The sequence below is a fragment of the Macrobrachium rosenbergii genome, chromosome 41 (genome assembly GCF_040412425.1).
Source record: "Macrobrachium rosenbergii isolate ZJJX-2024 chromosome 41, ASM4041242v1, whole genome shotgun sequence".
NCBI classification, from domain to species: Eukaryota; Metazoa; Arthropoda; class Malacostraca; order Decapoda; family Palaemonidae; genus Macrobrachium; species Macrobrachium rosenbergii.
The window spans coordinates 11,618,423-11,633,799 of record NC_089781.1 but is presented as its reverse complement, the minus strand read 5'-3'; the positions used below and the strand labels follow the sequence as shown (position 1 = coordinate 11,633,799).

General features: G+C 35.0%; 1 protein-coding gene across 4 annotated transcripts in view; it reads left to right on the top strand.

Annotated features, from left to right (window-relative positions):
- Positions 1-15,377, top strand: part of LOC136826646 (serine/threonine-protein kinase Nek7-like) — a 71,638-nt gene that overhangs the window by 44,541 nt on the left and 11,720 nt on the right. Inside the window, exons 1-5 of one of the 4 annotated variants that reach the window (XM_067083983.1) lie at positions 6,998-7,520; positions 11,420-11,681; positions 12,871-13,090; positions 14,160-14,362; positions 14,961-15,074. In XM_067083983.1, coding sequence (XP_066940084.1) covers positions 11,454-11,681; positions 12,871-13,090; positions 14,160-14,362; positions 14,961-15,074 — 765 coding nt within the window. In that variant the 5' untranslated portion in view covers positions 6,998-7,520; positions 11,420-11,453. Of the gene's footprint in view, positions 1-6,997; positions 7,521-11,419; positions 11,682-12,870; positions 13,091-14,159; positions 14,363-14,960; positions 15,075-15,377 lie in introns of those variants that run through there. The other 3 variants (XM_067083985.1, XM_067083982.1, XM_067083981.1) reach the window with 3 other exon arrangements.

Genomic DNA, 15,377 nt, shown 5'->3' with positions numbered 1-15,377 from the left:
TATTATACATATATATATATATATATATATATATATATTTATATATATTTATATACTGTGTATAAATTTATCTACATATATATATATATATATATATATATATGTATGTACGTTTGATGCATAATCTGGTTTGTGTATGCAAGCAGACACGTGTATTGCCACTTCTTTGTTCCTTCTTCTTTTGGCATTTACGCAGTTGAATGTGAAGGAGGCACACGAAGCAGTTGATATAGCAGTTTACAGCACAGCATTCATGATTCAGTAGCTTGATGATGAAGAATGATAGTGACTGTTGTCTTGGTTTTTTCTGGAGTCACCTCATATTGATACACACACTATATATATATATATATATATATATATATATATATATATATATATATATATATATATGTGTGTGTGTGTGTGTGTGTGTGTGTGTGTGTGTGTGTGTGTATTAAAAAAATCACAGAAATATGTACGTGATTTGTTTATCAGCTGAAGCCACAGGAAAAGCTTGAAAGACACGACAAAGTGCCAGGTACTTTCGAAGATGTATCATTTACACGAAAGTACTTGGCACTCTGTCGTTTCTTTTCAAGTTTTTTCTGTGGCTTCAGCTGATATACTTACAAGCCCGCTGCCGTAGAACAAATGTAGCGGAAACTATAGTCACTCGTAGTAACACACACACACACACATATATATATAATTTATATATGTGTGTGTGTGCGTGTGGAAGTGAGTTTGTGTTCGCTCTTCTCCTATGTAAGTACGAGTGACTATACTTCTGCAATATTTGTCGTACAGCAGAGGGCTTGTATAAATATTGACCATAGAAAATTAATAAAGTCTCAACGTAATGATATTGGAAGGGAACATTTATTACTGAGTCATTTGGGACAGGTCGTTGTTCTATTAATCGTTAATCTATAGAGGACAGCCTTTTCATTGCTCGGTGAAATAGACTTACACACTCACGGTCCTTCAAATATACTCAGAGTATATTTGAAGGACCTTGGATATGCTGTAGTGTAATTTTTGGTACATTTCTTGTGTTCCCTCTCGTAATACTGAAACGTGGGTTCATTACTGTTAATGATAATATTTATTTATTGTCTTTTCTGTTTCCTCCTTTTTGTCATGTATATGCCATATTGAATAATAATTATGATAATAATACATCAATTGTGACTGTTCTGACGAGAAGATACGGCCATTTTCTTCCGACATTACGCAATGCAATTGTATTCAAGGAAAATAAATTTTCGCGGGATTTAGACTGATATATTACCTTAAAAAAAGTCGAGGTCAAAGTTATTACTGAGAATTATCCCCAAATCCTGTGATAGGTCCATTCTATATTTGTTCGTACTGTGACCTAAAAAGGTCAGGTAATCAGTATGTTGGATAGGTTCTAGCTTACTCCTAAAAAGCATTTAATTACCAGCTTTCATCAAAAGCATATTTAAAGGCTCAAAAATTGTTGGTCCCTAAACTGACTGGTGACCTAGAAAAATAGGTTATAGTCATAACTACTGATAAAGATAATTACCAGTCTCCAATGGAGCTCCCTGTTAAGAGTCATCATATTCAGAGTAAAATATACTCTTGATATTAATGCTGATATGTGACCTTCTGAGGAAATGTTTTAGTAAAAAATATTTTCGGTCTAAGAACATTAGATATTGACGATAAAATTGATCCGTGACCTTGAAAATAAAGGTGAAAAATACTTAGGGTCGAATTCTGACTGTCACGGTTCCTGAGACATAAAGGAGAATATTTTTGAATTGTGACCTTTTAAATTATCTGTCCTTGAAAATAGGTCAAGGTCAAACACATTTATAAAAACAGTCATCCATCGTCAAGTTTCATTTAAAACGACGTAAAAAAATTGAAGAGACTAATAATGATAATAAAAATAACACTAAAACCTGTATTTTGCAACACGTAAATGCAAGAATTAAGTCTACCATATTGCATAATAATCCTATAAATTATATCAAAAGTAAAAAAAAACGATAAATATTTTCTTTATGTAATTTGCTTACTTATGGTATTGTTCATCTGAAATTGAAAAGCACGAATTTTTTTAGAAGTGTATAAAGACTATGAAAGGTATTAAAATAATAGATTTTGCAATGCACACGAGAAAATATCTTCATGACTGAAGTAAATATGAGACATTTCATTTTTGTCCTTTCCTTTGTAGTTTTCATAAGATACTGTCACAATGTAATAAGCTTGGTTTCATAAAAACGCAAAACCGGCCTCCTTCCCCACCTCTTTATCCTCTGAGATCAACTTCAAGAGTTCCGGAATGAAATCATGTCTCTCTAATTTCAAATACGTAGTTACCTAAGTTACATAACATCCGTGACATTTCAAGACATTCAACGCTGCTCTTTCGGGGATGCCGCCTTGAAGTGTGAAATGTTAATGGCACCCGCACATTACGTTCTACAAAGATCTGTTCTTAAATGTCACCTGAAGGATGAGATATATTACGTTTCATCTCACTCTTAAGCAGTCTTTCTTATCTATAAATTTAGGTCGTTGCGAGAAAGGGTTCGGGGGCTTTAGGAGAGAAGGAGAAAGACAAGGAGAAAGGGAGAATCAAAGCATGAAAAGTCCTTCCTCGCTAAAAATTCATTAATCCGTAAAGCATATTTTGTGAGCCCTTACAAGCGAATGTAATAATTTACCTGACAGTACTTGCTTCGCAGCTGTCATCAGTCTTGTTGAGCGAGGAACAGGAATGACGAGATTCGTCGGTGCCAGTAATTGCAAAACCACTCTGCAATAAATCACGCTGGGAAGGCGAAAGAGAATCAAGAAGTATTTGACAGAATGGAAAAATTCCTCCCACTCTTTCTTTCTCACTCTTTCATTCATCCGCATAATACGACTTACTTCGTGTCATTTGTTTTACCGTTACTGTTATGCTATTCAGGGGATCTTTTTATTTTTGACAGAATTGTCGAAAGCGTGGGTGGCCTCCTTCTCTTAACGACTGTTATTCAAGTTCATGCCATCATCTTGAGATAACCAATATGACCGAGATAACCAATGTGACCATAATCATAATTATAAGTTATGTTACATAAAGAACTTCCGCAGTCACCAGGTCTAAAGCATACGCCTTTTGAATTAGTTCGTGCCTTCGAATGACAGAGCTTACGCTTCCAAATTCAGGTGAGGTTTTATAATGTCACATTGGCTGTCTTTTATTCCCTACACTACAAAACTGTGGAACATTTAAGAGTCGACGTGATCATATTATGAAGGGCAGTGTACCGTTGCCTTTATTTTTTTTTCTTTTAGCTTGCTTTTCAAGAGCTATTTAAGTACTTATATATTTATTTATTTATTCATTCAGCTTTACCTGTATATTTCTCAAGGAAAAATGTCCTAGTCGTGTTCAATTCCACGTCTTGAATAAATACATACGTTATTTTGCTGTCTGAAGAAGAAATAAGAAATATTCAACATAAGCACTGCGCAGTCGTGAGTTCCAAGCTCAAGGGTGAATATGGCAGTGACTGCTACCTTGTTTTTCTCCAGCCCATTCTTATCATTGTACGACAAGGACAGTATACACACACACACACACACACACACACACACACACACACATATATATATATATATATATATATATATATATATATATATATATGTATATATATATATATATATATATATATATATATATATATATATATATATACACATATTATTCAGTCTATATAGGTGTGATGGAAAAGAACATACTTTCCTTGTATTCACGCAAGCGCACACTTAATACAAATCGATATACATTTGCATTAGTAACGCTAAATGTTCTGTTCGTCCCGCTTATGAGTCATGATTCTAAAGTGGGCAAGTCCTTGTATTCATCATTCGCAAAAATCTCCGTGGGAACAAATCTAACTTACGTATACCCTTGGAAGCCAATGGATCCCTTCTAGTTATACTGAGATTTTTAACGTCCACCATAATCTCTATATACATTTTAAATGCATATGGTCCTTTAGGTTATATTTTGTATCTAATGCCTATGAACTCCATTAGGCCTTATGCATAAACAGGAGAAATATGCAATTAACTTTATTGAATAATTACGCCAGGTTAGACCGCATAGTAAACTATTCTACCGTGATAGTACTCTGCAATTATCGTAATTTCATTACCTTGACTCATTATTTTCCCTTTGTCATAGAAAGTACGTCTGTCTTTTATATCACATATTACCTTTACAGCTGTTGCTATGCCAACCACCTCTGGTACGTCGTTCAGTCAGTAGTTAGCTAGTTCCTCGTTGTACTGGTCGGTACCGTTCTCAGCTAGCACTCTGCAGGGCCCGTTCGAATCTCCGGCCGGTCAATGAAGAATTAAAGGAATTTATTTCTGGTGATAGAAATTCATTTCTCTGTATAATGTGGTTCGGATTCCACAATAAGCTGTAGGTCCCGTTGCTAGGTAACCAATCGGCTCTTAGCCACGTTAAATAAGTCTAATCCTTCGGGCCAGCCCTAGGAGAACTGTTAATCAGCTCAGTGGTCTGGTTAAACTTATACTTATTCAGTCAGTAGTTGTGCTGGCACTGGCAATGATCATGGCTTGATATGACCGTTTCTAAGATAGTTTATCCATCCCTTTTCCACAAAGATTACTTCTGTTCCATTGGCGAGATGTCTTGTGACACTTGGTCGTTCATAAGTATGAATGCTTGACCTTATTGCACAAACAGTAGCCTTATCTGTGGGCTATTGATTTCAAAATCAACACTTGGGAACCCGCGCACGAAAGAACGCCAAATTTGTTCGAGACCTACATTCTGAAGGTTCCGACGTCTCTTGATATTGACCGTAATTATATATTAATAGTTTTATCAATGGAAAATTCCAATACCCAGGAATTTGAACATTCACGGCTATTGCATATTAGCTTTAAACACGATACTATATATATTAGTGTATTTTATCATAATACCATGCGACCTAAAACCTGGCATCAGCCTTTGTAAGAGGTTGAGTTTTTTAGGTAAGGGGTATCGCCTACTGTTTGCCTTCAACGGACCACTGTAGACGTTATTGGTATTGGCAGCGTCACTTCGTCCCCAGCTACATTGCTTTTTGTCTTTTTTACTTCTGATCCGTTCAAATTGGTCTCTTTCCACCTAGCTTTCCAACTACTTCAGCTTTCAGATTAACTTCTACCTTTTATTCAAGGAAGAATTCTCTCTGGCCATCCCTGCAAGTTTAATAATAATAATAATAATAATAATAATAATAATAATAATAATAATAATAATAATAATAACTGGCTTCGACTTAAAACTTTCATAACCCATAAGTTATGGATTCTGGACTTGAAACTGTTACTGCCGTCAAACTTTGGTAAATAATATAAACATAAGTTTACGTGAACATTTTTTGGACCAGTGTTGTCAAGATCTTTATACAATGAGGGCAACATTGCCCTCATTTGCTGCAAAGGCAGATCACGGTGAGCATTACGTGTTATAATACAATAAATCAAATATCTATCAAAAATTTTTAACATATTTGGGGACTTACTGCCTCCAAAACATGACACCTGTTGAAGCTGACAGATATAACGATGCTACACAGTCACACCAGTAAATCCAGTTATACCAGTAAACTCAAGCGTTCAAGTTGTTGAACAACATTCCACCTGCTGAACTTATTTCCTATTGATTTGCGAAGTGACGGAGCCACCTGCCATTGCTACAACGTACCCAGATCGCAATATACGCAATCGTGATTACTGACAAGAAAACAGAGATTGTCATTACCAAGGATTTGGACTTGGACAATGACGCAGAAAGTTTCAAGGAAAATAGGACTTTTAACGTATAGAAATATTATTGAGTAATGATTGTGAAGTGAAGGACATACGTTTTAGGTGCCCACAAAGAATATTTTCCCTTTAAATTGTTACCCTTCAGCCATACCGGTCTCCGTTCACAACTAATTCTCTAAGCATCACTCCGCCCGTTAAGACCTTGATGACATAACATCCTTGCCTCAAACCAAGTTAAACACCAAACCAGCCACTTAACGTTTACATAATAACAGTTATGATAACTGAACGAGAAAAATGCTACTAAATCAGAGGCGTAACAGTCCTGTTCATTCAAAAATATCCTTAGTATTTTAAAGGTTTCGACTAATTTTCTGGAATCGTACGCGGTCATAATATTTTAAAGTTCGAAATTAATTTCACATATTGCTGCCCACTTTGTGTTTGTCTTGCTGGCAACTTCTGGGAAGTGATTTAACCAGTAAAGCGACTTTCTTAGGAAAAAGGACTTTTTACCGGAGTTATTTTCTTGTCAAATAGAAGTTTCATTGTTTACAAATATACGCTATCCTAAATTCTTCTTTTACTCACTAAAGACAAATTTGTATAGTCTTGAGCACCTATGCTGTGTTTCCTTTTTCGGTGATGCAAATAAATAAAAATTTAATTGCTTACATTGTTTCGTGTTAGTATTTAACATATGCGTTTTAATCGAAATAGTCATAAATTATATAATAAGGAAGTCGAGGATTAAGCCGTGCTATTCGAACATTCAGTAACTTGTTGAACTGGCGGCGCCGAAAAGGAAAAAATTTTTACTTCGAGAAACTACAATCTAATATGATCTATGATTCTACGCCATTCTTGGTGTTATTGCATTACGTTAGTAAAAAAACTCTGTACATAGGATAATAAAATCATACTGTTGTACACCATGATCCACATGAGAAAAATAGCGATAAGATACTGGGAAACCCGACTAAAAGCCTTTATGGAATTGCTGTGCTGAATAGTAAGCAATAATATGCCTTGTTTATAAAATCCACATAGAAAAGCTGAGGAATGATGAAAGATCACTGAAAATGAAGTTAATGAGATAATAATATTAATATTTAAAAAGCAACAGATCAAAAGTGAAGAAAAATTAAAAAAACAAAACTTTCGAGGCCTGCTATAAGGCAGCTTTAGGCTCGGAAAGAGTAATGCAGTTTCAATAAGGAAAGCAAGACGGAACATGCTAAATTTGAAAGTTAATTTACATGGAAAACATAGTGGTGACCTTTAAGGTCAATTTAAATAAGAGAAATGCTCAATAACCATAATTTGGTTGCAGATGGCTGGAAGTGAGAGATTGGAGCAGGTGGAAGCTTAATAAACATGGTAAAAACCAATTGAAATATGGTGAGAGGCAATGAAGCCTTGGATACTGAAGCCAAAGACGGCACACCGTTTAAAATGGATCATAAGTAAATGGGGGTTGTTTACAGTTTCGTTTGACAGGCCGCGTAACTCCTTCTGCCCGGACTACAATAACAATGACCTAAGTTTGCTATTCTTCCATCGCACAAGGTATATGAAGCTTTGAACAGTCTTCGATGGAATGGAGTCCCTCTGTAACAAGTTGTTATGAAGTGTCTGAAGAATCTCTGCTGCATTGAAAATTTATTGGTGCTAGTGTTTGCTAATTCATTAGCATACATGTAGAGCGGGTAAATAGGCCAGGGTTGTTTGTAATATGGAAAAAAAATCGTTTTGTTTATTGCACAACAACTTTTAAGTTGCACCTATACCACTGCAGGGTATGCAACAACTATACACCCCCCCCTAGACTATGCCCAATATTATTGGTGCGGCCGCATATGCACTATATACTGTAGGCCCAATTGGCAAGGTTAGCAGGACCTGAGGTTGGTTATTTTTCGGAAGACTCCAGACACCTCCCACATTCTAATTTATAATTTTCTTGGCTAAAACACATAAAACAAAAAATTTCTTCTCAATACATGACCTTCGCAAAATAATTAAGCAAATTACGACTAATAAGGTAAGACATTCCTGACCCCCATCCCCTCAATAGCTAATACAGCAAAATTGTAACCAGTAAACACCCTTAGGTTACGATAAGTTGGTATTTTTAGGTTCTTTTAGTGTCCTGTCAATTCCTAGCCATTTTTGCATGACACCCAAATTGGTTTTTCATGCAAAAATGACTAGCTGGAGTCTTCTGAAAAGGTTGACTGGCATCTTCCGAAAATTTACCCTGAGGATTTTAGTGGGAAACTGAAACTGGATGCCCCTTCGGCCCCTAGCAGCAACCCCTTTCATTCCTTTTACTGTACCTCCATTCATATTCTTTTCCATCTCACATTTCTTCTCTCTTTTAGCAATTGTTTCATACCCTAGTGCAACTGTAAGGTTACCCCTTTGTAACCTTTTACTGTCAATTTGCCTTTCAGCACTGAATGACCTCATAGGTGGTCCCAGCGCTTGGCCTTCAGCCTGAATTGTAATGACACCAACAGGAACACCCAAAAACGTCTAAACCACAAGAGGCAGATAGCCTAATCCAGCAGGTATTTTCCTGGGCAACAAGGAAAATACCTAGTCCATATTTATGATCAGTGGGCTGTTAATTAAAGACACTGGACATTACAAAGATGTCATAAGACAAATTGCTGGGACGTATCCTAAGCTTATCTTACATAGCCTAACAAGGAGGACTAGGACCTTCCCAACCTAAATTGACATGAATTGCTGCAATTTCAAGTGAAATAGGCCACAGAGATGTTTCCTAACCTTACCTTCCCTAACCTAAGAAAGGGTGCTGGTTCTTGCCTTACCTGGGCCACCATTGTAATTTGATGTAGAGTAGTGTATCATAAATGATAACTACTGTGCATAAGTCATCCCAACCTAACCTTGCATGTTTTGGCCCCTGTTGCAGCTAGATTGGTGAAAATTGGTTTTGTAATACTGCAGTTATCAAATCTGACAGACAACTATCAGATATCCTATGCTTTGTTAACCCATTATGAAATATACATATATATATATGTGTGTGTATGTATATATATATATATATATATATATATATACATACTATAATGATAATGGTGGAACCAGGGTTTTTGAGTGGGGAGGAGAAAGAGAAAAAACAAATTGACATGACCCAACCTTGACATGGGGCCACTGTAATGGGATAAGAAGCATTTTCTTTGAAAATTAATTTCAATTCTTCGGATTCCTCCCCCACCCTCCCCTTAACCATGGATAAAAAATGTGTCAATGTTTGATCTCCAAGCCCTTGCCCCCACCTTTTCATATGCATATTGAATATGTTAAGTATGTGAGGCTGAAGGTTGTGTGACATCACTACCAAAAGGATCTGCAGTCCTTGAAAGATACTTAATTTTCATAGCTTGGTGCATCACCTCTCACTTGTAACCACCATTTACTCTCATAGATCATCACCAACAATTTCTTATCCATATACCACTTAAAACTATCAGTATTTTACATCTTTTAGGGAATGAGCATCCTAAGGAAAGTATTAATACTGTATTAAAGTATTTTGATATTCACTCTTCCTTGCCCTTGAAGGAGAGTCATTCTCACTGAAACTCCACGGATAAAAGGGAAATACTGTATGTTCAAACTTTGGCCAAAAAGATGACAAAACAGTTACATAAGACACAAGATCATAAAATTGGTAAATTTATTGATCAGAGAACTGGACCTGGCATGCAGTATATTTGTGGAAGGAGTCACCAAGGAGGCTTGAAAGGCTTACAAAGTTTTGTTACATTCACCACAAATATCTTGCTGGTTAGTTGAGATCTGTGGATTGGTGTGCAAATGTAGAAAAAACTGTTACAGAATTTAGAAGACTTTTCTTCCTTTAAAAGATAGAAATATGAATAACATACATATTTGCCAGTCATAACTAAACCTAATTGTGCCAAACTTAGTTATGGCTTTGCCCTTAGTCTCTCAGCATGTAGTGAGTGGGTTTATGTTTGAGTTTGAAAACTATTCTAGTTCTACTGCTAACCTCAGTTTAGTCAGTATCTTGTGAATGGTTACAGTAGAGTCTGATTTATTGAAATAACCCTTTTGCTAGCACTGGGTATCCAGACATTATTGTTCTTAATGTAAGTGAGAATAAGCCATTCATCATTTCTCTTGTAACTAGTTTGTCACAATCTGTATCTTGGAATTGCAGAATTAACCAATTCTGTTGAAGCTTCACTACGTAACACTGCTCGGTACCAGAGGTCTTTGTTTCCCTTCTGTAAAATCATGATGAAATAGTGATCCCAGTGGTGTTAGTGATGCTAGTTATTATGTAGTTGCAAAGTTGGAAGGAATATAGTTTTGCTTCCATTTGAGGTGAAAGTACCATGCACCATTGTCTAATCTTACCATATGTATATTGCTGTTCAATGTATGTGGTGGTTAGAGTACTATATTTATACATATATTCTTATCACTTTTTCTCTCTTCTCATAGGGGAGTTTTGTTCAGTGGAAGGTTACTTTGTTAGTCAATATTTTCTCTAAGATTATTTTGTGTAAATGTTAATATAAATTGACATGGAAACTACTTGGGCATGTCTTGTGGAAAATACTAGATGCCTCTGTTGACTTAAGCTGTTATATACCTGGTAATTATTTGACTATGTAGGGTTGTGTTGAAAAGGAAATTCTCATACTAAGATGCTGAAACTAGCAGGTGAACATCCTGTGCAGTCATGCCTCTAAATGAAAGTGGTATACAGTACCTATAGAAATAGTGCTAAAGAGGTTTTAAACTTTGCCATTACTTTTGAATTTTTCCATACAATATTTCCTTTGATGTTTGACTGCCCATCGTTGTAATGGAGCTTTTTCATAAAAGTATTTTCCTCCTTACAGTATTTGGTTATAAAAGGAATGAGAATTGGACTAAATTATGACCTCCACATTTGTAAAATTAGTGTATCACAAGACTCCCTCTTAAGCAGCAGGGATAAAAGCTATCGAGCAAACAGAGGTTCTTTTTTTTGTTAGTTTTCTGCTGAACCAAAAATTTCTCCCAGAGAGTGACTAGAAATAGCTTGTAGGGTGTTTCAATATTTTGTTATTGAAACTATATAATGCTGATAAGAGCTAATGGCTGCATGATATACTTTAGTTTTTACTTGTACTGTATTGCATAATTAGCCTGTATTTTAATCCTTTGAACATATTACTCAGTCAGAATTCCTCACACCTAGTATGACAGGTGTCTCTAATATGCTGTACTTCAAACTAATGTTGAAGAAAACAATTGTCCCCATGACTTTTTGTCCATGGTACTGTATACTGTACTCATAATTTTTAAAGATACTCCTCACCTTGGAGCCACGTTACTGTATTACCCAGTCAGAATATCTCAGTTTTTTTTAGTTAATTTACAGTAAAATTAGTAATAAAATTAATGTTATTTGAGACTTGTTGTCATCCTGTGTGAGAGTTGAAATTCTAGACAGATATGTTAAGTCTTGTGTTAATACAAGATGCAACTCTGCTTTTTTAGCAGTTGGGCTTATATTTTACTAAAGTTTGGTGTACTTATTTCATCCTCACAGATGTCCTTCTGATGTTACGTTATAGTAACAAGTGATGGATGCCGCATCAGAGCTTATCAAGCTCTCCTCTAGCGACTCAATATATGGGACGCTATCAAACTTTGATATTGAGAAGAAGATAGGAAAAGGCCAGTTCAGTGTGGTATACAAAGCAAGATGCAGGATCGATCAAGCAGTTGTAGCTCTAAAAAAGGTCCAGATATTCGAAATGATGGACTCCAAAGCCAGATTAGATTGCATGAAAGAAATAAATCTTTTACAGGTAAGTTTTAGATGGTTATCATTTAGTATTCTAAAATTTTTAAGCATGGTAGCGTAAGACGTTTGTACCTTGTACAAACTTTTATTACTTTACGTAGCAGGTAACAGTAATTTGAGAAACCTTGTGCTCTCAGAGTCAAGTACTGTATTTGTATTGGGCAAGTAAGGATTCTTTAATTCTATAAGTTGTAAAAATGCCAATTTGTTATAGCTCTTGGAGTGTAAACTCCACTTATATTGTGCGTAACAAGAGAAACCTTCATTTGTCACAGAAGTTTTAGTAAGTGAAGCATTGCACTTAATTCTGCTGACTTTATATCATGTTAATTTATCAGATAATTCACTGTGTTATTAAAGTTCAGATATCATTGTTTGATAGACTTGACTCATATTGGGACTTCATTTAGAAAACTTAGAAAACCGAATAGAAAACAAGGCATAATATCCAACTTATAAAAGATTACACTGTATGTACAGTATATAAGTAACTGTAAATTGTACAAGGAAATCTTTCCCATTAAACTTACCACCCATCATATGTCAGGATACATTATACCAGTATTTATTTACCTCAGTTTCACAGATAATTTTGATAGTGCTGAAGTAAGATCAGATTTCGAGAGTTCTTGATTATCTTAATGGTAACATGTTATACATTTTAAGTACAATTTGCCATAATAACCATTTAAAAGGATCGCCATGTCACTAATGAAGTTTAAGATTATGATTTTGAAATAGATATAACTTGTTTTGATTAAAAGATATTAGAGTGGATGGTACATTTAATGTATAATACATGTTATGTACAGTAAAGCCTTCATACAGTATTTTGTGAAAAATAGGGTGATGATGATTGCAACTTGGCATTCTCTTATTTGTTCCCTCCGTAGGGGCGGTTGTGCTGTCATTGCACTTCATGTGGTGCACTTTAGGCATTACTTAAGGTTCTTTGCAGCTGCAACCCCATTCATTCCTTTTACTGTACCTCCATTCATATTCCTTCTTCCATCTGACTTTCCACTGTATCCTAACAATTGTTTCATATTGCAACTGCAAGGTTATCCTCCTGTTACACCTGTAAAACCACCTTACTGTCAATTTCCGTTTCAGCACTGAGTGACCTCATAGGTCCCAGCGCATGGCATTTGGCCTAAATCCTATATTCATTCATTCATTCTTATTTGTTCCAGAAACTAAACCACCCTAACATCATACAGTATTTAGCATCTTTTATCGAGGATAATGAGCTGAATATAGTGTTAGAATTGGCTGATGCAGGAGACCTTTCCCGAATGATCAGACATTTCCGCAAACAACAGAGACTCATCCCTGAAAGAACTATATGGAAGTACTTTGTACAATTATGTTCTGCCTTAGATCACATGCATTCCAAGAGAATTATGCATAGAGGTAAGAAGTATACTTGTGCGAGTTTCTTTTTATTCATAGGTGTCTTATATGCTTTACTGTTCTTTTTTGTTATCTGAAGAACAAAACCCTTAGTTTTTTATCATGTAGTTTTTTATTTTTTATACCCATGTATTTAACATAACATATATTGATATTTGTTTGCGTGGAGGATATGTCTCTCGATCTTACTTTCTTGTGACATCTAGTATTGAAGTTGCTGTCCTCTTGAAATTTTGCTATTCCAGACACTTTCTCTCATAATTCTGGTGTTTCAAAATTCTTACTACAATCCTTCTAAGTCTGCCTCTATGGTGTTGTGACCAGCATCTTAGTGTACTCCTCTATACTCTTCCCTGAAGTCCTTTGTCAATGCTCATTTCCCCTTATCTTTTCAGTTGTTCTTTATATGTTTTATCCACTTAAATATCTCTCTCTCTCTCTAAATTGTGACCTTTTGTATGTTTTGATAATTTGCATCTTTATTTTTATTGTTTTCCAGTACACCTCCATAATTTCATTGTTTCAATTTCATTATTTTTTCTGTTTTTCGTCATCTTTTTTCCCCACACCATTAACTGGTATAATAGTGCAATCCTCCTCTTATGTGTCATGTATGATAATTTTTTATGGAATTAACTTTTTTCCACTTCTTCACTTTTATGTCATAAACTTCTTTTTGGATGGGCTTCAGCACCTTTTAATCCTTGACTCTAACTATCTCATCATTGCTTATCACTTAAGAAGCTTTTCTCTCCAAACCTGTATCCTCCCTCAAAACTAACTCTTGCCTGTTCTAGTATTTCTATTTTATTTTCCTACAAATATTCGTCTGACATTAATTTTTATTCTTTAGCATTAGAGTTGTGTGTTAGGTTTTGGTTTTTTTCATTAAATCCATTTTTATTTTAAGAAAATAGAAGATTTGCAACCTTATTTGAGTAGCCAGCATTATTACTTGACCTGGAAACATCTTTATGTATTTTATGTTTATATTTTGTGTTGGAGATGAATTGATGAATACCTGTATTTTAATTTTTTGTTTGGTGTTATCACAACATATCTATTTCAGATATCAAACCTGCTAATGTCTTCATCACTGCACAAGGCGTAGTGAAATTGGGTGACCTTGGCCTTGGTCGATTCTTTAGTTCGAAAACAACTGCTGCTCACTCATTAGTTGGCACTCCTTATTACATGAGCCCAGAAAGAATTCATGAACATGGTTATAATTTTAAAAGTGATATTTGGTCCCTCGGATGCTTACTTTATGAGGTACTGTATTTTAAATTCATCTAAAAACATTCATTTTTTCTTACTTGCATTTTTACTGTACTGTAGTAGTTTTTACATAGACAGTTTTTTACTTGTTTGTTTTCATAATTAAAGATGGATATTTGGTTGCTCATATTTTTATATACTGCTCTGAATTTTTTTTTAAGATGTTGAAAAGTGCATTTAGATTTGAGATATGAATTAATTTGTAAGTTTCAGGAGCATTTCAATATCTTAGTGTAAGTTTAAACTGTTTGTTCTTATGTTATATGGCCAGTGCTAATGGGAAAAAAGGCTTTATTGTATAATTAAAGTATTTAAATTTAGTACTAAAGGTAGTTAGGTGCTGCAATTGTACAGAGTCTTTGTTGTTATAAAGTACTTTCAGTCCACCAAGTCGTATTTGTAGGTCTAAAGATCTTCATAGGACTTGCTCCGCTCCAGATATATGTTCTTAATTGTGAAGTGAAATTAGGAGCAAAGTAAAGTTAAGAGGTATAAAGAAATGCAGATGAGGATGATTTTCTCTTTGTTGGCTCTTATGATATGCCTTTCTGGATGTAAAGTTCAGTAACTTGCAATAACATTTTTTTTTCAGATGGCAGCTTTGCAGAGTCCATTTTATGGTGATAAAATGAACTTGTACTCATTATGCAAGAAAATAGAGAACTGTGACTATCCACCTCTTCCTACTGATCATTATTCAGCAGAGGTAAGTTTCTTGACAGGTATAAGCTTGTTACAGTATGTGATTTTATAAAGTACAGTATAATTGATCAAGTTGGTGGACGATCCTTAATTGACATTTTTTAATTAGCCTTTAGTTAAACACTATTTTTAACTCTTACCAGCTTCAACCAAACCCGCTTCAACCAAACCCTTTCTGAAAATTTCTAGCTCTAAAACAGAAAATATGTCAATACACTACTCATCAGCTTTGTCAATCCAGGCCATCCTGGTAATTTTATTTTAGTGGGAGTACTATCACTATCATAAAGCAAAAGGATGTTTAGTT